This window comes from Sebastes fasciatus, chromosome 10 (genome assembly GCF_043250625.1).
Source record: "Sebastes fasciatus isolate fSebFas1 chromosome 10, fSebFas1.pri, whole genome shotgun sequence".
Classification (NCBI taxonomy): Eukaryota; Metazoa; Chordata; class Actinopteri; order Perciformes; family Sebastidae; genus Sebastes; species Sebastes fasciatus.
The window spans coordinates 26,495,033-26,522,833 of NC_133804.1; the positions used below are offsets into that span (position 1 = coordinate 26,495,033).

The window sequence follows — 27,801 nt, forward strand, 5'->3', positions numbered from 1 at the left end:
AGGAAGCTCTAGTGGCGAAGGCGAGGTGATGCAGCAGGGTGAGGCGGAAGGGAGGGTCAGTGCCTTATTGGAAGCACAGACAGGAACACGACTAGCCGGGGGGGTTATTGTGAGTCTTTGTAAGCTAAGGATTCCCCGAGAAAAAAAGCCCTCCCCCCATTCCCCACACAGCAAATATCCCACCCCTATTAACAGAGCCACGGTAAGCTAGTGTGTGGCCATGTTATCCAGGCCAAGGGTGGGGCACTCTCTATGTGTGTCTGCACGCTGCCGTGCACATAGACGGTGTGAGAAGTCATGTGCATGTCAGATCCTAATATCTATATGTATTTATTCAGCATCCCGCTAATGAGCTGCTTTTATTCATTTACATATTTTCAATGTAGTTACAATGCATTAGTCACCAACAAGCTGCTGGGCCCCTGTTGTTGTTAATTTTCAAATTCCCAGGAGACTAAAGCTAATTAAGTGCAAATGAGTATTATTTCTACGTGCCACATGCAAACAATACCGCTTAAACAAATATTAAAACATTATTCACTAGATTGGAGTGCAATTCACTTCCTTCACTGAGAGACTTGCTATTTGACTTGATCACTGCTATTTGCAGTTTTTTTTAAATCATATGCATTGCAAATCTTTATTAAAGAGCAATACTCAAAATGAAATACTTCCTGTTTTGTATAAATTCAGATCAGAAATGTTCAATCAAATTTGAGAAACAGTAAACCAAGAGAACACAGTGGGCTTGTGATTAACTTTCTAATTAATGACAACTGGAATAGGAAAGAATAAACAATGGATTCAGTGAGCCCAACACATTTCAGCAACCTGACTATATCAGGTTACTAAGCAGATTAATAGTGCAATTTAAATGCTGTACAGTGACCAACAATGCCCTTTAAATGCTAGAAAACTGCACCGCTCTCCCTCTGCTAGCATTAGACTCACAATAGAAAGGGCAACGGCAACAGGAAGGTACGTAAAAAAAAGAAAAAGTAAAAAGACAACATAAGACAAAGGCAAACTGTGCTTTAGGGTCAAAAGCAAGAATAGAAAATGTCATTTACATTTTTCAGTACTTACAACACTTACTCATAACAACATAGTATATTTTGTGAAGTGACCTAGTTGGTCATATCTCAACAATACCTTAGTAATACAATGACCCACTAAAAACAGAATAACATTTATATGATATTAAGCTTTTACTTTATACCTCAAAGTGCATCAAGTACATTTGGAGCTTATTTAAAACTCTGCAGTGTTTACTTGCGGTTTAATTTGTTAAATGTGTGGAGACTGATATCAAACACTTACCAAATAGTTAATTTATATTAGGAAAGCTTACCTTAATAATTAAAGGCACATACTCAAACATGTTGCTCACAGTATTTTTCAAGACTAAGACACAATGAGGCGGAGAAGTTAATAAATCTATAGGCTAACTTTACAGCAACTAGAAACATTTGCTTTGATTCCCCCACACTGCCACTTTGAAGGCAGGTTATCCAAATTCTATCAGATACAAATATCTGTTCAAGCGTCTGCCTAACTCTTGTGCCTGCAGCCTGTTTTGCTTTCATTACACAACTTAAGAAAGTATTTTTTTCACCATGGGTTGACCGAAGAAAACAGAGCACAAGCTTAAATGTGCAAGTACATATGGATGGGTTAGCAGGCTAGCTTAAAGGGCAGGTCCATCTATGTTCTGTTCAAAAAGTATTAACGTGGTAGTAAGCTAATAGAAGCTAATCAATAAGGTTATGAATAATGTGAACAAGTCAAAGTTAGCTGTGTTAAGTTTGGAAATAACTGAAAGGGTTAGTTCAGATTTTTTGAAGTGGGGATGAATGTTTACTCCCTCAGTCTGCGAGGTAAAATTACTGCTTTTATGAATGTAGTCAGGTGACTTTGTAAAGAGCGGTGTAATCGCTTCAGTTCCCTGTCGAAAAAGGGCTGTCTGACTGTGAGGTAAAGCGGCTGTGGATGGGAGCAGCAGAAAAAAAGTATTTTAACCCCCTAAAAAAAAAAAATCTGTATCATTTTAAGTGTATGCTATATTTCTAATTTTTCACTGCTTTACCTCGCCATCAGACAGCCCTTTCCAACAGGGACCTTAAGCAGTTATATCGCTGTCTCCAAAGCCACCAGAACAGACTCCATCCACAAAAACAGTCATTTTACCTCACAGAACACAGGAGGTGGTGGTCTACCGCTGCATTGATCGGTTAGTTTGTTTGTGTTATTATGTGACGAACTAATGTGACATCGATAGCAGCACATTGCTTAGCTTCCGTGCCCGGTACTCCTGTCTGATTCTCTAAACTCTGAGCGTGCACACAACATCAAAGTTACCATACGTAACGTTAATACACTGACTATAAGAATATGTATACTGTATATGTGGCAGCCTCGTCATGCATAATAATGGACACACCCTTTAATCTGCATCAAAGTGGTGAACCTACCAACTGACCAACCATCAGACAGACATTGCCGTCCCTCGAGCCTTGCCGCTAGCATGGCTGATAAAAAGCTAAGTTGCTAAATTAAAATAACAAAGGTTAGGCACTTAGTGGACACAGGAGGTTAGACCATTTGGTCGGACAATATGCTGCTACGGAAGGCTAATTAAATGATTAATTAAATATGTTGCATTAAGCAATCAAACATTAATAAAGCATTACATTTTAACATCAATAAATCATTACATTCATTTGAAACATTACCATAATTACTATAAACAAAAGCCATAATCGAGATGATGGTGCAGTTCCTCTAGAAGGCTTACAAATTAAGCTGTTAGAGTCAGGGCGGATAAACAGTACTATATGGCTGAGGAAAAGATAACTTTCAATATGTTCCTGCACCAGTAAAGCTATAGATCGCCACCATCCATTACCTTATTTGACCATTAGGGTCTGATAGGTCAAACCATCACTCTAAAAGTAATTTCCACCTGTTAAAATTGGCCTTTCCATGCACCAATCCATCCATCCCTTATTTACAATCTATTTAAGTCAATGTGTTTACTTATATCATTCTCAGCCCTTTTCACTGGCCTCCGTCTTGACTGCTTTCCAGTTCTCTACTGCAGCAGAAGCTCAATGTCCCCACAGGGATCATTAAAGTTTCATCTAATCCACCTGCCTGATCATCCATCCATACACCCATCTGTCCGTACTTCATGTCAAGTCACATTCTATTTATACGGCGCATTTCAACCCAGAGCAGCTTAATGTACCTCAATGATCTTCTAATTATTCCTCTGTGGCTCCCATCCCTCTGTCCACCCTTTAGTTTGTCAATAAATGTGTTATGTTGTGTGGCCTTTGGCCTTGGTCTTTATCAGTAGAAGGTATTAGCTACCTTGTGTGAGCAACACCAAACAAAATTCTTATTGATTATGTTAAAATGGCAAAGTGAATCTCCTGAATCTTGAGTTATTAGTTCTGTACCGTATTTAAAGTATGACTTCTGCATAACATGGAAGTCTTCTTGTACTGTGCAGAAAATTGTTTTGGCATATAACCGATGACGAATGCATATGTCCCAAAGAGTTTTTTTGGGGGAAAATTATCAACCCATTGGCTGTCCAAAGAGTTTCATAAAACCATGAGCTGTAAAACCTCAACCAAGAGCAGACCCCATGATCCTTGAGTTTGAACCTTAAAATAGAGTTGGGAGATCAATACAATTTTACTTTCAATTACGATTTTGGCATCCAACAATTTTGAAAACAAGATAGTCGAGATAAAACAATTATTGTGCCGTATTCTGTTTTGCAGTGACGCTCGTTTGTTTTGTCTTGTCTTATAGATCCAGTGCACCCTTTCCCTCGGCTATAGGACGGTTTGGAAACGCACCCCTCGCCCGAACCTCGCTCGCAAAATTGTTTACAAGAGCACAAAGTTCCACATAGATCTAGCGTCCTAATTTTGCTCTCAAAGTGCACCTGATTGATGCATTTAAGTTTAAAATGTACAACATTTTCTTTCTAAATGCATGATGTTTCCAAAGTCAATGAGGAATCGTGTTAAATAATCACAATCTCAATATTTACCAAAATAATCGTGATTAAGATTTTTGCCATAATTGAGGAGCTCTATCTTAAAATCACCAAAATTGGTCAACAACTTTCCTATGCAGCGTCTGTCTACACATAAAGCATGCATTATTTATATGGTAGGAGCCCAGTGACACCTCCTTGGTGATCGTATAATTGAATCTGTATGACTAATAAGATTAGGAGAATCCCATTTCGAAATCAGATGTCCCCCCTCCCTTTATTTAAGGAGAGGTTGAGTTAATGCAGTAGAGTCACTGCCGCGGGGGGCGACGGCCTTAACCATTCTGTCTGAGAACCGGGGGTGTTTGGGGTGGGCCGCGCAATCAATGCTGACCAACACTCATGAACACCCCCTTCTAAACATGACTCAGTTAGAACGTCTAGATTCACCGGTCAGTTTCTATATATATATATCAGTGTTTTAATTTTACATTTCTCACACACCTGCCTCTTCAGCTGCACACCCCTCATTGTCACACATGCGCTTTTCCTGCCTACCATAGAGACCACCCTCTGCTCCATCCAGCCCCCCCTACTCCCCTCCTCCTCCTCCTTCTCCACCAGGGACCAAAGAGGGTTTTCAGCACTTGCCACGGCAGCTCGCAATGGACAGCACCACAAAGGCTCAGTGATCTCTCTCACATCGCCCCGGACGCTTGACAGAAACCACAACTGACAGGCAATCTCGGCGTTCAGTAGGGACATCTAGAGAAAGTGAAAAAGTGAGAGAAAGGAAAGCGGAAGTGCTTTGTGGACTACCCTGTAAAAAATAAATAAGGTTTTGAATCTGCCCAAACAAGGCATTTTCTTTTGCATATCTCTTGTTGCCCTAAAAACAGAATCGGCACAATGGAAGAAGACATGGATGAGGGGCAGACCCAGAAAGGTAAGAAAGTATTTCTCTGCATGTTTGGGGGAGATTTCCGTAAGTAAATCTGACATGGGGGTTTTGTCAGCGTGCCAGTGCTGCCTCTGCAGAGACAATCGCACAAATGTTAGCCTTTCCCTGTTATGAATAGGGGAGCAGCTGTTTGTGGTAATTCCTTTGTCCATTGAGTGTCAGCACTCCACTGAAGAGTGCACGTCTATATGCTGTTTGGGCAGTCAGAGGGGTGTGAACCGCTTCAGCGAGGGGTGGACTGTCTTTGTTTGCCTGATGAGGCTTTCATGCTTGTCGTGATGGCTGAGAGGGAAACACGAAGAGTGAAGAAACCAACCCAAGCTTCTACACTCAGTAATCCGTCAGCTTTCAGGTTTCTGTCCTTTGTGTACCGAATACCCAGACGTTGTATCTCGCAGCGGTGTTTTGCGACATTCGGTGTGAATTTGATGCAGGAGCAGGGGTTTTCTTTCGTGCATTTAAGAAGGGGCAGTGTTTGCTTTGTGCAAAGTGGAACTGCTATTTATACTTCACACTCCCCCACCACCTTTTTCTCTGCATGAATGATTCAGTGTATGGTCGGGAGCCACAAAAGCAAGAGATTGAGAGTTTGTTTACTAGTGGACAGCAACATTTTGAATAAAGAGGTTCCTTCCAAAAGCTACCACCGAAAAGACACATGAGCAGAAACGGACATGATGCTGTTGTCATGTATTGTAGGACACACCTTTGTCTCTGCCCTCCCTTGTCTCAGATTTACTTCATGTATACAGGCATGGCTTCACATGTTTGTGTTTCTCCTCCCCTCCCACCTCTCCTCCCTGCAACATCCTCTCACAGGCAACACACACATGAGCTGAAACAGTTGCCATGGCAGTGGCCAAATGTAGTCATTATCTATTCTCTCTTCACCCACTCCTGCTGATGACATTTCAGTAACACAGGAATAGTTCACTGTGTCTGAGAGTGTGGGAGGAAGAGAGACAGAAAGAAGGTACAGAGGAAGAGTCAGGATGACAGAAATTGAGAAGAAGAAGACACAGCGAGGGGAAGAGAGATTCGAGAGAGTGCAAGAAAGAGGGAGTGAGAGGTTTGGGAGAATGTAGGTCGCACTATCGTCTACAATGGAGAGAGAGAATAATGCTTGATTATGTTAGTTATGCACACCCAGTAGCTATGTTGATTAAAGGGATTGCCAAAATTGCTGCAAGATCATTGATGAGGGCGCTGTTTCCATGACAATTTGTAACATTTGGCATATGCACCGCCAACCTCACATCACAGATTTGGATCCAATACTTCTTGGTCGCCATTACTAGGTGTGTACTCAAGCATTCCTGTTCAGAAAGCAAAATCTGTCAGCCCTGGCCACTAACACAAATGCTCACTCAACTGAAAGATGCAGCCATGCAAGCTGTGCATGCATTTTCTGTATGCCATGTCCATTCATTTGGGCCAAGCTCAGGTTTGTAAAGAGTTAGTGCGCACTCATATACTGCGAGCTATGTTAGCCCAAATGTGGCTCACTGACTGGCAAACCTTTTCTTCTGAATATCTTAAAAGATTGTAAAACATGCAAAATGAACGGGTATAGATATATTTTGTGTTTAAGTGCAGTCAGAGTTGGTCGACGCTAGCCATTTCAGGGATGCAAAAGAGTCAATTTGTTTATTTTTTTATTTTTTTTGCAGATGACGTAATTGTTTTTCTGTCACTTGATAAACTTTGATGTTAGAAAGGATGGCGATTGGAGATTAAAACTCAAGCAGGGAAAAGAGGTTCAGGATCAAGTTTAAGATGCATACAGAAAAAAAAAAAGAAATGTCATCATACATGGTGTTTATGGCTGACGTTTGTTATGTAATACTGTAAACATTCTCACCATTCATAAAGACTCCGTAAATGACCGTAAACGATAAAAAGTAAATTACCAACCTGTTACCTCAGAAGCTGACAATCAATCTGGTCCACCGCCTGACAAATATATGCAGCCACCAGGGTGAGCTGCCTTCATGAATCACTGCCCACACCTCACCACAAACATAAGGACATCTTTGATTTGTTTCTTTTAGTAACTTACTTAAATGATTTGCTTCCAACTTTTTCTACTGCAGTACTTTATTCTTTGATAATTATATGCTAAAAGAACCATTTGGTCGGGGAAGGTTGAACCGATTCAAAGTTTGCTCAAGGCCAGATAAAAGCTCCAGTAGATGACACGGTGAGATGCATAGTCCATAGAGTGGTGAAGGGATGACGTATTTTTGTAGGCCATCCAGGAAGTTAGCATCGCCTTGTTTCCCTCAACAAAAAGTCAATTGGATTCTTCCATTGGATTTTGGATTATTGCAGAAGATAAGTTCTGTGGCAATCAAACATTTATGATACTTATACGTTTTGTTCAGCAAGATAATCTTCATGAATTAACAACACTTTTATGATTTTTTAAGTGACCGCCTTTTTTAAGACACTTAAAAGCTTCAAAATTCAAGAGTTGGATATTCACTGATGTACATCATAGAACAAAACTTTAAAGTCTCTTCAGCAACATAACTTATTTCAGGCATCTAACTAAAAACCCATTGACTTCCAGACGAGGGAACCGGAAGTGCTAAAATGCTAACTCATTTCCGGGTTTTAGGACTCATTCCTGCACCACTCTATTTCTAACTACCCTTTAAAAGTTAAAGTGAATCTGGCAGTTACCTAAATAATATTATTATTTAACTACACTTATACAAGACTACAAACACACAAAACTTTGGGACGAGTAGTTTTGTGAAATCAATTTCCAAAATCAATCTCACAAGATTTAACTGGGTTCGGAAGGTTGTGTACGTTTACCCTGCGGGTGAAAAATGAGTCGATTTAAAGAAAGAAAGGTCCCCATTTATTACCAGGCTACAATACGATCATGACACAATGTTTCAGGAGATTTATGGTTGATAAAGCATGACACATTGGAAGATAGGTATGTTAGAACACGGCAGCAGGGCTGACTGGTCACCTACCCACGTGGGACATGAAAACTGTCAGCTCCTTTCCTGGTTACTGAAGACAACACGATTGAAATGATTGCTCTGACGAAGCATGATGAACAATAAAGCCACCCTGTCAGGTTCCGTTCCATGTCACTTTGATTTCATGCCTATCTTTCTGTAAATTTGTGTAATCGTTTGTGTGAGTCATCGCTCATTTTCAGGAGAGGTTAAAGCCTATAGCTGTACAATCACACATGACAATAAACAGGCTAATAAGTAAGTGAAGACAAAAAATATATATATTGCCAGGGATAAGCATGAAGACGTCAGACTGTCCTCTGTTGCTGTGATGCTGGCCCAAAGCAAGCTACAGTCCGTCAAAGATCAAGTCAGAGGTTTGGGAAGAAACACTCAAGGCATTCAAGCGAACATTGCTCACAGCAAAAGTTCTCTAAAACACGAGCACTATAACAATATTTCAGTTCAGCCATGACAATTTTAAAAGCTTATGAATGTCACGCAACATTTTTTTTTACCTATGAGAGGGCCGCTCTGTGATGAAATTTATAGGTGCCTTTATTGCCAACAACGGTGTACTATATTTACGATCTATTAGAAATTTATACCACCGTTTAAAAGACAATTTTATATAATTTTGTTGGTGAAAATGAAATACACGTCACCCAAATAAACTGCAAATAGGTACTTCCACCAGAGAAAAGGTGTAGGTGTCAACGAGTGCACTCACAGCACGCTAATGCCCTTCTGTCTTCCTCTTCTGAGGTTGCAAATCTCAGATTATGAGTCAGATGCACCAGGTGGGCACCTGCTAGCCAAATGTAGCAGTGCACTCTATGTACCACAGGGGCCCAATCAGCTACGGGAAGCAAACCAACGCCCTACTGTTGAAAAAACGCAGCTTTCACTGATGTGAACGCAGAGCTGAAATTATTGGGAGTTCTGCAGAGAAGTTCTGCAAATGAGCATAAAATGGGTCATTACTTTTAAAGAATAAAACCAAACAGCATTCTGGAGACGGTTCACACTGGTGGTGTTAATCGTCGCTGAACGGAAAAACTGAGAAAGGCACACCTGTTCGCATTTCTGGAGCCAAGAATCTACTCCGCAAGGCACCGCCTGTCCTTCTGTTTGATCAGTTTGATCAGGACGCTAACTTGGCAAGATGTTGTTACACGACGAGATGCTCATTGATATTTTTGTCTGTCGACATAAAACTCAGCAGAATTTGTCAAAATAAAAACATGGCATGAAACACAGCAGACACAATGCACAAGTTTTGCTGAATTTTTTTAATGGTTCACTGAGTTTCATGCACTTTGAATCAAAAGCTCCAATAATAAATGTCACATTTGCATTGAGGTTAAGGCACGGTGGATTCCCAAGAGGCTGCTTTGAATGTAGGTGCTGTGGTTAGACTGATGGCAGGGATAATATTTTCAAGCACTGGCCCCATGAGCCACCAAGCCCCTAAATTTGGTGGCCCAAATGTAAACTATGTAAAAAAAACAATACAGAAAAAGCAATTTAACACAACTTAACTCAGCTTTCCTTAACAGAATGAAAATATGTAATTGTTTATTTAGATTGAAAACTCAAGTTCTTTGTTCTCTCACAGTCAAAGATATAGTCTTTTTTGCATTAAAAACACTATTCAAATGACTAGGATATAACAAGACACAACAGGACTAAATAGAAACAGGGCGTCTGTCAAAAGTTCAATCATGCGACATTGCACACAATCAGGACACCCCAATAGAATCAATGCAATCCTCTTCTCAAGAGAGACTTGATAGAACTTGGTGGCCACAATGGGCCACTTACAGGGGATATTGGTGGCCACAGAATAACTTTTTGTGGCCACTGGCCATGGTTAATGTCGAACCCTGTATGGTTTGTCACCATACAGAATTTGTGTATTTATAAAGGTATATAATTGATTATTTTTGAAGATATTATTATGTTTGTACAACATTCATGAATAAATTCCTTAATTTTCTAAGTTCTTGCATATCCAACTAGTTGTTTTTTGTCATTTAGTTGGGTTGGTCATCTTGATTCAAAGAGCTTCTAACGCTGAAGAGTTAAATTGGCAAAGACTTCAATTGAGAATTTGTGTCTCATGATGGCCTGAATGCTTTTTGCTGAGGCTATACCACTCTGACATAACAGCTTCAACTCACAGCTCCGTGCTGTATCAGTGCTCAGTGAGTTATGGCCATGTTACAGTACATAACCCCTCTCCTCCCCTGGCTCTCCCTCCCTCTCTTACTCATTGTTCTGAATCCTAACCTGATCCGGCCCAGAAGAAGTCAAGGGAGTTCCACCAATTGTTCTTTTGAAATGCGTTGGAGCTATTAGTGCAGGACTTTTGAGGGTTTTCTTATTGTACTCACAGGAATAACTCCCTAGTATAGATTTTTAGATAAAGAATAACAGGTGTTTAATTTGACACCATTCCCAAACAGCCTTACTGGGTCCTTGCAATGATGATATCTTAAATTCATAATATGATGGTGCAGCCATTCAACGTGATAGTGATTTTGTATTGTCCTATTTTAATATCGTCATGGAACTTCCCCAGTTGATTACTTACATTAAGACAATTATTTTTCTGTATTACAAGTTTTCTGAAAATATATGTTTAAATACGCAAATGAGGCTTTATCTTGTTAAATGTGTGCTAATTTTCATACATTTCCAGAACAGAAATCTGAACATCGGATAACGCCGGGTTCAAAATTCTTGTTTCATTGTGTTGACATATTAGAGTCAAAGGTTTATACAGAAGAGATTTTAGATATCTCTTATCACTCCATAAATCAGAAAATACTGTCAGCCATAAAAAAAAAAAAAAAAAACTATTTTCATCATCTTTTCAGGAATAAAATGTAATATAAATCAGGCCATGAATGATATATGAACAAACCCCTCTGTAAAAAGCTTCGGAACATACAGTAGATAGGAATGAAACTGGAGAGTTTGGTGTAAGTAAGTGCTACTGAAGTGGAGATTTCTGGCTCATAAGAAAGATATGCATTTGTATTACAAGTTTTCTGAAATTGTATGTTTAAATGTGCAAATGAGGCATTATCTAATGCTAACTTTTGGTGAACTTAGGAGAAATCTACTGATGCAAATACACAAAGTAGTAAAATAAACACCTAAATGTGTATTTTGGATGTGTTCTTTCCACTAGTCTGAAAGAGGACACCTTATGGAAGCAAAATCGCCCCAAATCTCAATATAGAGCAGTGAATGACAAACAAGTTTTCCCCTTAAGCCAATAAAAAGTTTTTTTCATTGTTTAGGCTCATTTCAAAGATACAAAGACTTTCAAAATATAGTTAAAGTAGGTTAAGTATTTATATATTTAGGTAATTCAAAGTAGAGTGCATTTGGAAACAATAAACAAAAATTGAGGACAACTCTACAGATTGGTGTCACATTCAATCATATGCTGAAGACAGACTATTACTATGCTCCATTGTTTAGGAGCTGTGAGTTAAATCCCTACACCCCTCGGTGCTTGCTCCTAATAATGTTGGCGATCAAGACATTTAAGCCGATTTTCACCCAGCTGCACGCTTAAAATGTACAAATTGAAAGTAAAAGAACAACCCCTCGTCTCTCCTCCTGAGTGACGTTTGCTCCTCAGTTCCTGGAGTGAACCCGGCACAGACAAAAGACCCGTCCCCTGGCTCAGCAAGTCACGCAGTCATGTTCAGACTCTTTCATCTCTTAGTGGAAAAAGAAAGAGAGGAAATCAGTGGCTGGGCTTTTGGACCTGGCCTGTAACGTCCTTTTTGCCCAGAGGGGTTATCTGTGTAATGTGTCTCAGTCACTATTGTCCCACTGAATTTGTTGACATACAGTAAGTGGGTCATGGCTCTGAAGTACCCGGTCTATTCTCAGATTTTGCGCTGCCGTTGACATGGCAACCATACTGGTTGATTAAACATGCGCAGAGGAGATGGGGGCGTGCGGGAACTGAAAAAAAACCTTACTCGCTTCAGGGGAAGGGGGGCTGCGCATTAAATATAGGAAAGCAACGAGACATGTATTCACCCATTACTCTCAGACTGACACAGACACACCATCCCCCCACTGAGATCTCTCTCTCTCCGTCTCTCTCTCTCTCTCTCTCTGTCTGTCTCTCTCTCTCTCTAGGACCAGGCTCACTGTCACCCCACCCCCATACAAAACTCCTCTGGTAACAAGGAACTAATAACTGCTAGTTGAATGCGCTAAAATGGAGTCTGATTAGATATCTTGCAGTGTACGTGGAGTCAACATTGTACCCGTCTTAAAATTAGATTACCATTTTCTTTTCTGTCACCCCCCCTTTATTTTCAATTTGTTCATTTCCTCCTCTAACGCAGCATCTTATTAATTAACTAATTAACTGCATAAAAAGTAAAGCCTATTATCTTCAAAAAAGAAAAGATCCATTTTAATTAGGGATACACAAACAAAGACATAAATCATTATAGGCCAATATCATCTATTAAAAAACGCAATTATTTGGAATCAACTCAATATTACTTTATTCTGCTGACTGTGGAGCCAGCACTTTTATTATATTTTTGTCTAGGAATATTTATGTCACATTAGCAAAAGGATAAGACAGACATATAAAACACACACACACACACACACACACACACACACACGCACACACACACACACACACACACACACACACACTATCTGGGTAGACCAAGTAAGAAAGTATCAGATATGTCTATTGCATTTAATCAGGCCTTAATCCCACCCTCCAGTGGGATGAAGGGATGACAAAAGTGACAGTATTAGTAATATTCAGTGTATCGCTGATGCCATAGGGCTAAACAAAGCTAAAGTAGTAAAGATCACTTTGGTTACTGAAGCTCAGTTAGACAGCAACATTTCAGCAGCTAAAAACAGTTTCATTACAAACAGTAAGTAAGTAAGTAAGTGCAATGCTTCTCCTTAGACAGACCGTCTTTCTCATCTTGACTGTTTTCACAAATACATGATTAAAGGGTCGATCAGGCTTCAACAAAATACTGACAGGCCAAAAAGTTTTAAGTTTAGAGGGTTATTTACTAGGGGTGTAAATCACCAGTTTCATCACGTATCATATTACATTGATTCTTTTGACAACAATACAATATTTGCTGATATCACAAAGTCCGCCACAATCTCGATTCAGTTCAGGGGCCTGCGACTGATGTGAGATGATATCATATACCCATTTAACACAATCAGCACATCATCACAGAAGCAACTAAAATATGATTTGACAATGTTGTTACTGAGCTCATCCAGACATTTAAATGAAAAACATAATCTAATATTCTTAATAAAAAGAATACATTTAATTAGTGTGGGAATTTCAAAATAAAGGCGTATCTTCATAGCTAATAGGACTACATGGACATACTTGGTCTGCACATGTCTCAAAAGAAACTCAGAAGAAAAGACAGAATGAATCAGGATTAAGGTTATGTGAAGAGAAATTATGCTTTCAGCTTGATAGAAGCGTCAGCGAGTGAAATAAAATGTAATATTGGAGTTATTTAAGGTAAATCTGGGAGTTCTTAAGTGGCCCTTTAAACTTTATATGTGCTTATGTTGCATCTATCCTCTGACAAGATCCTGTAAACAGACCCAGTAAGGGAAAAAACAAAATCTAATAAGCTACAATAAGTATATTGACTGCTTCCATCACTAAACCAGACCTGCTGTGAGCTGGTAAAAAAACAGGTGAAATCTATCAAATCAATATGAACCCATAATATCTAACTCATTAGTAGGTTGAAAAGGGCAGCATATGCTTCGTTAATTAACCCCGACTGTCTCTTGGAGGTGAGAGTCGTGTTCTCTTTTGAAGGACGTCATTCAGCTCGAAGCATTATTTAAAGATAACCTCATCCCTCGTGTGTTGACTGGGTCAGTGAGAGTGTCTCAGTGTGTGTCTGTTTGTTTGTGTCCCTTTTGCCTGTCGGAGGATGTGACACTGACAGATGGAGGAGAAGTAGGAGGTGGGAGGGGCCTTGGGAGGGGGTCATCCTTTCTCTTTGTATTAGGGAGATGCCTTCTGTTGATTGGACCTCAGTGTTTGGGGTCATGCAGGCTTCACTTTTTTTTTTCTTTTTGTTTTTTAAACAGAGGCGTTTTTGTTTGGAGGATAAAATATCTAAAACCCCACCGTCTCCTGAAATCCTCTCTCTTTGTTCAAAATTCATGAGACTAATCCTCGTGTTGCCAGATTTTCAATTTTGGCAAGTGTTATTTATTTGATTAACACTCAGAGGGAACAATATCCTTAGTTGTCTCGTCCCAGTTAGAGACACAAAAAAAAGCATCTATTTTTAAAAACATGAACCTTCAATGCTTCAGGGATAGCCTCCAGACTGTAATAATGAATACAAAATAAAGCAATTTAGTAAGTAATTGGCCTATTCTGCCATGAAAGTAATAACTTATAATATCCAAAACACTAAAATAGCTCCATATTGTCTCCTGCTTCACCAATACCAAGTAGCACACACACGATTCTTCATCGTTTCCCCCTACTTGTCCATTTAAATAACCCTAGCCAAAGTCAATTAGGCCAAATTCCCAACTTGACTCGCTGTCTGTACTTCAAAAAGACAAGCAGCACTACACCTGTGAGCAAGATCAATTCAAATACTCGCGACTCCTCATCAAGCGAAGGATCTTTTATTTCTATCGCAGGTAATGTCGGGCTAAGCAGAAAGCATGAATAATGAATGTGAGAGGCTTGTGCTCGGCTGCACAGCGCCGCTTCTAAATTATGGATCAAGCATCCAGTAGCTCTCTGAGTCGCCATCGCACCACCACCACTGCCATTTTTCACCGGCTCGGTCTGCAGTCGGATTAAGATCGATGACGAGTTACGGAGAGGAAATGAGAGGATGTGCTGGTATGAGAGGAGGTTGTGTGTAATGCAGTGAGGACGTGTATCAGCTGTATCAACAGCACACAAATCAATCATTGCATTGGCCAATCATAGTCTTCATGTTATCCTCAAAATGTTTGGGAAAGGCGCTAGAATGACAGACTAAAAAGAGAAAATGAAACTGAATGCTTCACTCTAGACTCCACTATGACCACGATGTATTCATTTGAACCCGTCATTTAATTTTGCCCTTTCCTAATACACCTCTCTGCACTGGATCCGATTAGTTTCCCCCCACAAAGTTAAAAGTAGACAATCAATAAAACATCACTCTTGTTACATCCACTCACCGACGCTCCCATCTTACCCTGTAACTTCCTCCTCAACTGTTTCCATGGAAACAACACTTCCATTCAGTCAAGTGACAAGACGACTTATTTTGTTGTAACTGGCAAACTATCATAATGCAAAAAAACAGCCGACCAGGTCTGTGTCGGTAATAAGCAGTAATGACACACTGACTATTGGTTTGATTGCCGCTGTTACACGGGGGGGGAGTTAAAATATATTTAAAATGAAGAACAGGCAAGATGCCAGCCCATGCAGCTGGTTTAATCTGTCTGCAGAAATGTAAATAATGCAGAGGTAATAAACCTTGATTGAGGCCACGACATAAATCATTTATATTACTGCTCATCTCCCTTCATGTAGAGCACAGGCTCCAAACATCCACAGCACCAAACTTAACCAGCATGACTCAAAGGTGGGTTAAAGAAAAGCAACATGAATTTTCTCTTAAAATGAAAAAGAATTTGCTCACTATGCAAGGTTGTAGCAACTGCTCCTACTCCAGGTGATATCTGTAGGACGTTGAGCTTGAATTTTTATCCTACTTCAGCAAACAAAAAGCCTATCTTGAGATTAAATACAAAAACCTAATTGGTCAAATAACAATCAATATTGTATTTATAAAAGTTTTCATGTGCTCCATCAGGGTGCTTCATAAAATCCAAACAATTTTGTTCACATATGACATTGAGGCAATAATACCAATGCCAAACTACAGTATTTAATCTTGTAAATAGTCACTTGTCTGTTTTGCTCAGTATACTGACTGGACAGCTTGATCTTTTACAGTCACTTAGACAGGCACACTGACCCAGAGTGTGGAGGGTAAATGTGACTGCTCTCTCTCATCTCGTCAGACAACACCATCGCATCAATGAATCCTGTCCCTGCCTGCTTCCTGAAAGGAAAAGGTAACTCGAGATAATGAGTGTGAGGAAAGGGGTAGTGACAGAATCACTTTAAGTCTTAGACATATTGAAAAAATGGCTATTTGTACTGTACAACGTGCATTTCTGGCTTCCTTCGTTTAACGGAAAATGTTTAATTTCTTATGTCCAGTGGGGGATTTGAGGAGGGATGGGATGCCCATCATCTCCTAGTAGCAGAGAGAGTGCAGGGGCAGACAGGTTGTATGGTTGAATATGTTAAGTCTAGTCTGCCTGACACATTGATCCTTTATCTGACTGAGGTCTGTGCAAGTTTACAATCTATGGCTCCCACCATGGCTCTGAAATATCAGTAGCCTCCTCCGGGCGCAGCTGCGCCACGTTCCGGCTGAGACGTGGCCGCTGAAGCTGATCACGGCCCCTCTAGACAATGATAGAGAAGCATGCATTGATAAATCCATGGTGCTGTCCGTGGTGCTGAAGTAGTTAAACATTTTAAATTAGCTTACTGCTTATTTCCATGTGTAGGTGGTCACATATAGTGAATCTGATGTATTTTTGGTGCAGGCGTAATGATAATGACAACAGTATATTTTTCAATCTAAAATATGAACCAAACAGTAGTTTCAACAGCCCAGAATGCAATGCATCTAAGATAGATACTGCACTTTGAATAAAGACAAGAGACACTCCTAACCTTGAATGATTACATGCAAACAATATAGATAAATCTACCTTTTTATCAAAAGCAATTCACACTGCTTTTACGGGAGCCGTCCAAAAGTATTCTATGAAACAACTGTGACGACAAGGCAAGCTGAGGGCGACAAAAACTAATGACAAAATATAAATGCAGTGAATTGTTTATCTTAACAGAGGGATTTATATCAAAACTACCCTACCCCATTGGGCTTAAATTGTAGAATTGAAGTTGTTTCACCACTCATCCAAGAGGCGGCACCAGTTTTACTGGCAGATAAGGAGTAACCAGCCATGTAAACCTACTGCAGGTAGACAGAGCCACGTGAATTAAGGTGTGAATTGGTGTGAAAGCACCCAGGAGTGAATGTCAGATGGCACCGTCAGTACCTGATAGTCTAAAAGGGCACCAAAGGTGAGGTGTCTCCTGAATTTCATCTCCCTTGCCAGGTAATGTCCCATTCCCCTGGGCTGGGAAAGGGTGTGATGGAAAAAATACCAAGGCAGAGATGATACAGGAATGTTGTAAACAGCAAGTAGTTGCTGTCACAGCAACTCTCCCCTGTTCCTTTTAGATGAAAACCTACAGAAAAACCTGTCTATCCAGACGTGTACCTGCTGTTTAAACCATCCACTTGGGCATATTTCCAACTTTGCACAACTGAGACCCGAAAGCACCCACAAATAGAGACTAAAAAACAGGCAACAGAAGCATATCCACGGGGCATTGATAACCTAACTCATGGAGCTATTTATATTTCTCAAAACTGTAGCTGACCCTCGTGGATTTTTAAGTGTAAAAAGCTGCAGGGGTTATTGGGAAATAGTGTATATATTCTCAGCAAACTTTTCCAGGACAAAAGAGGTTAAAAATAAAGTGGTGAGGCAGAATAGACATTCTACGGTCTAGCACTGGATTACATCAGTGAGGATGCAGAAAATCGAGGCAAGCCTGGGCGAGGGTCGGGGCTGCACCAAGTGTGTCTGAGCGCTCGGCACAGCCCAGCAGGCAGACCAACTACTTGGTATTCCACTCAGGAGCCTGAGCAAATATCCCTCCTCCTCCTCTTCCTCCTCCTCATCAACTCTCTGCTTCCGACTCTGATCCAAAAACCTGCTTTGTAACTCAGGTGAAGACAGCGAGATAACCATAAAAGAGATGGTGCTAAAAACATCCTTGATGCACAATCCTGAGATATTTCATCATCTCTACAGTTGACGATGAAAACCGACTGTGCTGTCACGGAGTCTCTTTTGTGAAACGAGGACAGCCGTGCGAATGCAGATGAATTAAATCACGAGCCACGATAGTGATGCAACTGATCAAGAGGAAATTTTCCGTTTCTATGAACACGGAATTACATTTGTGCATTTCACATGCGTGTATTGATTTTGACTTCAGACGGTTATGCATATTTAGGAAGCAGCTCTCCATTGTGATACGGCTTTAAATGAAGAGTTACAAATTGATTCAAATGGGCTGGGCTTTGTGGTTATACTATACTGCAATGCACTGCAATACCCCTATAAAGTCTGGTTTTGTTCTGTGCTTCCACAGGAAATAAACTCCACTTCTCTCGTTGTTACTCTGAGAAATGGCGGACTCAGGAACCACAAAACACACAAACACTAACACACGACTGGGAGACTCATAAATCTAAGTAATTCATACAGACACACTCGCATGCACGAGTATTTACAGACTCAGCTTCTCTGTGAGCAATCTGTGCAACAGGAGATTGAAGTTGGATCCCGAGCGGCGATTAGTCACCTTAAGGGCCCCCGGCGACAGGAAGCCAGGCAAAGAAGAATGGGGTTAAAGGTCAGGATCACTATGTAAAGCTCAGGCTGAGTTTTTAGTGCTGAATAAAATGTCAGCATCCTCTGTAGGGCTGGACAACTGACACAATGAATATGTTGCACAAACCAAGAATACGGGGAATATGTGAGGCCAGATCAGCGCATGGATAGAGTGAAAGAGGCCATTAAATATCCTATTCCATTTTGTGGATTTGAATTTTGCAGTCCGGCTGTCAAGGTGTTGTATTTGGTTCATGCATGCAGAGCTGTGTTTAAGATTCTCAAAAAGTAAATGGGATTACAGTGTTCTCGCCCATTTGTTGAATTATTTAAAATTCAGCAAAATAGTAAGAATCCTGTTTTACTTTGAGTCTCAGCAAACCACACCTGGATGTACTTTGAGAAGTTGAACTGTCCTTTTCTGTCTTTGTTGACTAATAGTTGATTTTTTTGATTTTGTGTGTCTTTAGGATGCCTTGAATGCTGCATCAAATGCCTGGGCGGGATCCCGTACCCATCTCTCATAGCCACCATCTTGCTGTACGCGGGCGTGGCTCTGTTCTGCGGCTGCGGACATGAGGCCCTGTCTGGCACCGTCACCATCCTCCAGAACTACTTCGAGGTGGTGCGGAGCCCTGTGGATGCACTGGACGTCTTCACCATGTGAGTAGGAAACGGTCGCATCGGATTTAAGGGTCAGTTAGTTGTTGAAGGAAACATTATTGACCCTGAAGAACTGGCAATTTGCACACCCACTACGGGGAAAAACTAGGTCTGCAAATGACGATTAACTTCATTATCGATTAATCTGCAGATTATTTTCTAGATTAAACATTTGATTTATAAAATGTCCGAAAATAGTGAAAAATGTCCATCCCAGTTTCTGAGAGCCCAAGGTGATGTATTCAAATGTCTTGTTTTGTCAGCCCAAAACCCAAAGATACTCAGTTTAATATGATATAAAATAGAGACAAGCAGGAAATCTCCATATCTAAAAGGCTGAAAACAGCATTTTCTGCCATTTTTGCATGAAAAATTACTTTGACAATTAATCGATTATCAAAATAGTTGGCGATCAACTAATTGATTAGTCGACTAATAATTGCAGCTCTAGAAAATGCTCTAACATCACTTGACCCACAATTAAATCTCCCCGTCCTGTGGCATTTTCACATTAAGACTTGTTATATTACTAACTAGAAACAAACTGTAACATAGCGTTTTCATGGGTGTTTTCAGTGGCTCTCTATTCATTCTCCAGGATTGACATTATCAAGTACGTGATCTATGGCATCGCCTCGGCTTTCTTCGTCTACGGCATCCTGCTGATGGTGGAGGGCTTCTTCACCAGCGGAGCCATTAAAGATCTGTATGGAGACTTCAAGATCACCACCTGCGGACGCTGTGTCAGCGCTTGGGTACGACTAACATCTTAGTGCATATTAACAGTCAAATTTAGATTAGATTTTGGTTGCGTTATATCCACAGTTTATTGCTATTATAATAATATCTACTACTGTATATGAGCTTCCATTGCTGCTGCACATTTTGAGGAATCCCTTTGTAATCAAGCAGTCTAAATGTCAGGTCATTTCCCCGGGAGTTACCCTCGAAGGTTGAGTAGGTGAAGGCTTCCGCAAGTCTTTAAGGCATGGTGGCTTACACTACTTTAGTTATTTGTTTTTAACAAATCACGTTAGTCAGGAGTTTAACAGAAAGTAGGAAAAAATGTGACAGATTTTATAAATCCAGAATAGGCATTGTTATTGGGTTACGTCAAATGTTAATCAAATATTATGGATTATTACTTTAGCTAATTACAATTCAACTTTATATGTAGAATATGTAGGAATTGAGTAAGCATGACAAATCAGGCAGCAAAACGTATTGTAATGCTTCTGTGCACTAAATGATTTCTGAAGAAATTCCTAGTGCACAAACTGTGTCCCAGCTGAATTGCTCTGAAATTCTACTGAAAACATTTATCAAAAGTAATTTTATTATACTGCCATAACAATAAAAAATTAGGAGCACTCTCATATGGAGCATATCAGAGAGCCTGCGGCAATCCTAACAAGATTATCTCTGGGACATAATTGCTTAGCAAATCTGAAGCCCCGCAGGGAGGCGAAGGAAATGAGCTATGCTGTGGTATTTGTGGTCATTGGGGTCATTAAGTTTGTGTACTAATCTTGTGCCCATGGAAATGTCCAAACCTAAATAAGACCGGCAGAAATTAGCAAGTGGTGGCTTGGGAACACCTTGTAATCTACAGGGCCACAGGTTCACACCACACGATTTGTATCCCTCAATAGTCGACTAACACTCAACACGATTTTGTCGACTTATCGATTAGTTGATTTAATCGACGGATCTGTTAAACTAAGTTTCTCCACAGAGAATAACATTAAAAGCACCACTTTAAATCTTGTGTTTACCAAAGATGTGCTCAGAAGTTTCTTGATGAATGAAAACAGCATTAAAAAACAACAAAACGACAAAAGAAATCCTAGTCCACTAAGACCAAAAAGACCCGTGTATCCTTCCATAATGCACTGGATCCCATTCTGTAATAGTGTTAGTGTTAGTAGTAGTAGTAGTGTATAGGATACAGAAAACATCAGTCTAATTTGAAATAATTCAGAAAAAGTTCAATCTTGCAATCTGTTAATCGATGCAGTACCTAAATGTGATCTGTGTTCCTCTGTTGCCATTGCAGTTCATCATGCTGACATACATCTTCATGCTGGCTTGGCTCGGAGTGACTGCTTTCACCTCCCTCCCAGTCTTTATTTATTTCAACATCTGGAATATTTGCCAAAATGCTACCGTGCTGGAGGGGGCCACACTCTGCCTGGACCCGCGCCAGTATGGTAAGGATGGATATTCTGGCCCCCCACTGCTGAACAACAGCTCTCTCATCTATGTTGTACCGTCTAAATTGCTGCTATTATTTTTAGCTTCTCGGAAAGGTTGTTCTTTCCCAACTCATCTAGCAGACTTTAAAGTTTATTTAACATGTACAGCCCCTTAGTTTGTTCCTGTAAAAATCTCTTCTCCAAATTCTGGATGGATAATGCAACTATTAAGATTATGGATAACTGATGGTGAGTAAAATTATATTTTGGCATATAACAGAAGTCTAGTTCCTACTGCACAGGAATCTAATAATATAGGATACATTTTACACTTAATTTGTTTTATAACATTATTTTGCATATAAGGACATTAAAAGGTCTAGTGTGTTGAATTTGGCGACATCTAGTGGTGACGTTGCAGATTGCAACCAACTGAAACTTTGCCAAGCGTGTGTAGGAGAACTACGGTGGCCGACGTAAAAACATGAGAATGCGAATGGCCCTCTCTAGAGCCAATGTTTGGTTTGATCCTTCTGGGCTACTGTAGAAACACGGCGGCCAGCTCCGTGAAGAGGACCCGCTTCATATGTAGATATAAACGGCTCATTTTAAGGTAACAAAAACAACAACAATTCGTATTTTCAGGTGATTATACACCAAATAAAACACACATATTAATATTATATTCTATTTCTGCCAATAGATCCGAGTCTAAATGTTACACACTGTTCCTTTAAGTAAGTTAAACAAGCCACTTCTGAGATTAAATACTGCAAGTGAACCAATTTGTTCCCTCTTTTTATATTTACAATATATTGGGTTAACTGTTACTGCAAATTACTGCCATGAAAATTTTAATGATCCAGAATAACGTTATGTTGAGCTGGGATAAAGGTCCTTCGTATCAGTAGCTTATATGGCTGGCTCATTACTTTTAATTAGTGCCACATCTTTCAGTCCATTAGCCACCGGCGGCCACTAATACAGCCTCTGTGTCAACAACCATTTCAGCTGCCACCATCATATTAGAGGCCTGTGCTTTGTCTTTGTGTTACACTGTGTACATTAAGTCTGTGTTATAATAGTTGTACATGAACCTTTTGTCACTCTACACGTTATTTATTTCAGGTATTGTGCCAATCAATGAGGCGAAAACAGTGTGTGCTGGATCAGAGAAGTTCTACAAGATGTGTGAATCCAATGAGGTAAGACGAAAAGCAATATCCATGTATCAAACACTATACCAATTACTGTAGATTACGTAAATTCAGAATTTTACCGATAAATTTATGCTTAGGATATGTTTTCAATCTAAGGAGAACTTTACATATTAAAACATGATTATGAGCAATTTGAATGCCAACAACAGCTGGAGAGTTGGAACAGTCATTCAGAAGATCTCGCCACAATTGCACACCAAACACATACTCTTTCAACCTCAAAACCACTGCCTATACGTGCCCTTAAACAAGTCACTTAGCTGCTCTGGTGGAGCTGCTCAGAGGCAGATAGTATAAAAGCACCAGAGAGAGAGCTGTGAATTGTCTTTGTCCTTGTCAGCTTACAGTGTGATGGAACATGCTGTGGTTACGTACAGTAATGCATGCATTACTCCTGTGAATGAAGTGAACAATCTGAGTAGAACCATGTAAACAGAATCTACATCGACTGCTATACTAACAACATCTGCTGACTGGGAATATTGCTTACATGCAAAAAATCAAAAGGCACCTTAAAGCACAACATTCTACATCTAACTAGGTCTGGGAGATAATTAAAAATGATAATTTATTGTCTTTCGATGGAATCGTATTGTGATGAAATCATATATCAAGATATCGCGATACACAATTACATCATCTAAATTGATAATAACAATCACATACAAACTCAAATTCCTCAGAAAACTGCTAAAACGCAGTTAAATCAAACTATTGTCTTTATCTGATTACTCTGTGTTTGTGTGCATACATGTAAACACAGTCAGTGTATAGCTGGAATTATTTTTTCATTTTTCCTTTTTCTATAATTTCACTTGAAACTGTTCATTTTTGCACTAAAGTTCTTAATCAAATGAGAAAATACTCAGTGCTTTTCATTTGTCAAGTATTTAATTCACTCAGGAGTATACAAAAACAGGCTTGAACATGTGGTTAAAACATGTTATATTGCGCTAAGCATCGTTCTCGAGTTTTGAAATTATCTATATCTAGATAAAAGATGTTGGCCTTTTTTTCAGCCCTAAATCTAACCAAACATTTCACAAATATTGAATGATAAAGTTGTTCATAATCACGTGGGTTTGTGGATGTAAAACTGAATGAAGGTGAATGTGTACAATTGCATTTTCATACAGGATTTGCATTGGCAGAGACGTCCACTAATGCTTGAAGAGTAATATGTGCTGTGATTTGTTTTTGTTACAGCTGGACATGACATTCCACCTGTTCATCTGCGCCCTCGCTGGAGCAGGTGCTGCTGTCATTGCCATGGTGAGACATCAATAAAACGTGCACCTCTCTGTCAAGGGATGAAAAAATCAAAACAATAAGTCAAAACTAAAAATCTTTAACATCAACAACAAAATACAAAACGACAAAACAGAATAACACATTTCTGTGTCATGAATTTTTAAATGCAGATGGCACACCTATGCTGGTTGGAGTTTTTTTTTCAAACTAAACTCTACGTCATCTTCTTTGGTGTTAGCATGTAATTTCTGCAGTGGTGTTCACTGCTTTTGAAAATAAAGGGAATAGTGGGGAAATCCAGTAGCTGGGAAACAAAACAGTTGGGGTTTTGTTGTGGCTTGTGTTGTGTTTGTGTGAGAGAATAGCTGTAGTTTGGAGAGAAGGCATTTTGGCGCAGTGAAAAAGACAGGGTTTGTCTCCCTCCCTCCTTCCTTCCTTTTGGAGGCGCCAGGCATGTCATGCCGTTGTCATAGAAACAGGGAGAAGAAAGGCTCTGAGATTGTTGCAAACATCACTCAGTAATTTGTGAGGAGCCATTTTCTGAGAAACAGAAAGTGTTTGCTATTCAGGGATGATGCTGCAAAATGTGGCAGGACTCTTTTCCGTACTATACTAATTTTTTTTAACAGATACGCTGATGATATCCCGATAACGAGCTGCCCTCAAAATGGCTTCAAAACCAAAAATCAGTGCTAAAGTATTCTTCAAAATTCAGTGTATGAATCTCAGTTGCCTAATTGGTCTTTCTGCATATCAGAAACAAAGAGCAATGCAGCTATGAAACTGTCATTCCTTGTGAAAAGAGAGGCTGTGTTACAACCTCAGTCATTAAAGCACAATACATTCATTATATTCTTAGCTGCCATGGTAACGCAAGTCCAAGACAACATTTAGCATTACGCTGCCACCTGCTGGATCATTGGAAACGTCATCCTCAATTTAAAAGGGCCAGTATATCCAAACAAGCTTTACAACTGGGATGCAACTAACGATTATTTTCATTGTCGATTAATCTGTCCATTATTTTTTCGATTATTTGATTAATTGTTTGGTCTATAAAATGTCAGAAAAATGTTGATCAGTGTTTCCCAAAGTCCAAGATGACGTCCTCAAATGTCTTGTTTTGTCCACAACTTAAAGATATTCAGTTTACTGTCATAGAGGAGTAAAGAAACCAGAAAATATTCACATTAAAGAAGCTGGAATCAGAGAATTTTGACTTTTAACGATTAATCGATTATCAAAATAGTTGCCGATTAATTCAATAGTTGGCAACAAATCGATTAGTTTATTAATCGTTGCAGCTCTAGATATAGTATGACTGAAATGTTCCTTAAGGATGTGATTAGAGCTGCAACTGACAATAATTTTCATTAAGGATTTATCAGTTGACTGTTTTTATCAGGGATTAATCATTTACTGACAGAACCTACCATCTATAAAGATATATATATATATATATATATATATACAAAGATATAAAACAGACAATCCTCATTTTAGAAGCTAGACCCAGCAAAGATTTGTTAGTTGACGACTAATCGGTTAATCATTGCAGCTCTACTTTACAAGTATTCATTGCATTTTAAATTGACATATAAAGTAGTATAAGTTTTTAATTTGCCTCTATAAAAGATAATAAAACTTAAAAATGAATAATAATGTATAAATTATATTAAAATAAAGATGTTATGGACTATGTAACATGTTTTCACAATTAAATTAGAACAAATCTGAACACAAATCAAAAAAGGGCAGATCTTATATGATTTTCTTACACTGATTTTGTATCAGTGACACACTTCATGATTTTCCACATCTCACAGATCCACTACTTGATGGTGCTGTCAGCCAACTGGGCCTACGTGAAGGACGCCTGCCGGATGCAGAAGTACGAGGACATCAAGTCGAAGGAGGAGCAGGAGCTTCATGACATCCACTCCACTCGCTCCAAGGAGCGTCTCAACGCCTACACATAAAGACCAGCGTGAGGCCTGGCCCTGCCACTCCGGCCTCTCTCCCTCTCTCTCTCTTCTGTCTTTCTCTCTGTCTCTCTCTACCATCCCCTCCCGAGGGGGGGCGGATGGCGCCTAGGGCCCTCGCCACCGCTGATGTCACTGGTGCGTCATATGACAATGTGATCTGGGGGGGGCCAACGTCACACAAACCTCCTCAGTCACAAACAGCATTTCAGATGAAAAAAAAGCCCCTTTACCTCTCTCATGGATGGTGTTATGATTATCATTATGGCAGTTATATTCTTGATACAAGTTGTTTAGTGCTGATAGTAGTCCTAGTGTAGTTTGTAGAATCAGAGGTAGCAGTAGTATTTCAATTTATTTTTTTTTTACTTTGAATAATTTGCGTATAGTTGTTTTATTTTTCTTATTTTTTTATTTGTCATTTTCGCTTTCATGCATAATTTATTTTTGCTGATTGGGGGGGTCAACAGGGGCTTAAAAAGGGTTTTCAAGCACATTTCTCGTGTCGTGTGTCTGGAGATTTCATGTTCAAAAACTATGTACTGTATGTGAACGGGTGGTTAGTTTTTAAAAATATCTTAAAATCTCACAACGCAACCATAAAGCATCGTAAGCCTTTTGTCATACCAGTATTCCCAGGGATTCAAACCGCTTTCACGTGAAAGTTATTCAATCTGTTTTTCTATTTGAACATATACAATAGCAAGACGAGACAATAATAAATACCAAATCATTAGAGTCAAACAAATATTTGCTAGACGTGCCAAGCCTGTTAAACAGGAAACAATGACTTTGATAGGATATCAAAGATGAGTCAATTAAAGGACAAATTGTGGGTTATTTTATGATAATCTTGCCAATCAAATGTATTTTAGGACTGTGAATGATTCCATGGTCTTTGAATCACGAGCCACAAAAAGCACATGCAAACATACTTTCATAACCCCTTTTTTTAATTTCTTAAAAGTGGAACTTTATAAATACTAAACTCCTGTTTTTTGCAGAACTCTGCACTGTATATACTGATATATCAAAGCATACCTATATGTTAAGCACTGACATTTAAGGACAATTCATGTGAGAATAAGAAGAGGTCACTGTGGGTCAGTCCACATCTATCCGTCTCAACCGAAAAGAAACCCTGACAGTTGTTGGTGTAATGGCACTCCTTGGTGAATTGTCAGATGTGAGGAAAAAGTGTGTGTCACAGTAATTTTGTTCATTGACAGTAACTGTATTGCTTACACATCCTGATGCCATACCACTGCAAACGTGGCCTGTCAGTTCATTGCCTGGCAAAAATTTATTTTTGTCGGTATTCCTAAAAGCTAGTTTCATGCACTTATTTGACCATTTCTGTGCTCTCTCTCTCTAGATGTAAGTGCATTGGTGTTCAACTCAAAGTTGGATAACTGTACTGTTAGTAAAGACTGTGAATTTAGATGTTTTTCGTGGCATGGACATGCATTAATATAGTCTTATTGACTCAAAAGTTACTTTATTTCACTTCTTTATTTTTACACTTTTTGACTGTCTTGCTGGATCAACCCTTTGTTTATATGTGCAGTAATAAACCTCCCACGCTTACCGCGTTATGCTACTGATATTAGAGACTGTAGTCTTTGAGTTGTGTCTATTTAGTTTGTGATGAGCTCTCAACCATGTCTTAAAACTAATACTTGTACCAACATTGCTTACTCTGTAATGATCTGAAAAAAATGCTTTCAGCTTTCTCCTCGTATAGTCTTTTGTACTTTCACTACGAATGCTTAGTAGCAGGCTTTAAATTGAATATGTTTTGTACATTCATGTGCCAACAGCTTGAAGTGGCTTATTTGACCTGTATGATCAAATTTGCTTGCATTAATAAAATTCACTTGTGTACTTGTTAATAAATA

The 27,801-nt window shown here is 39.4% G+C and overlaps 1 protein-coding gene across 1 annotated transcript; it reads left to right on the forward strand.

Annotated features, from left to right (window-relative positions):
* The first annotated feature begins 4,652 nt into the window (after positions 1-4,652).
* Positions 4,653-27,801, forward strand: gpm6aa (glycoprotein M6Aa). Its single transcript, XM_074649206.1, has 8 exons — positions 4,653-4,794; positions 4,912-4,958; positions 19,063-19,255; positions 19,854-20,010; positions 21,312-21,465; positions 22,579-22,655; positions 23,877-23,942; positions 25,748-27,801. Exons 2-8 carry the CDS (start codon positions 4,922-4,924, stop codon positions 25,898-25,900), a joined length of 837 nt encoding a protein of 278 aa, XP_074505307.1. The 5' UTR covers positions 4,653-4,794; positions 4,912-4,921; the 3' UTR covers positions 25,901-27,801.

What these genes read in the sequence shown, in the direction of transcription:
- gpm6aa (XM_074649206.1), top strand. Translation starts at nt 4,922, where the DNA reads ATGGAAGAAGACATGGATGAGGGGCAGACCCAGAAAG. An exon ending in TGAGGGGCAGACCCAGAAAG is followed by an intron (nt 4,959 to 19,062) that starts GTAAGAAAGTAT and finishes GTGTGTCTTTAG; the next exon opens with GATGCCTTGAATGCTGCATC. An exon ending in GCACTGGACGTCTTCACCAT is followed by an intron (nt 19,256 to 19,853) that starts GTGAGTAGGAAA and finishes TTCATTCTCCAG; the next exon opens with GATTGACATTATCAAGTACG.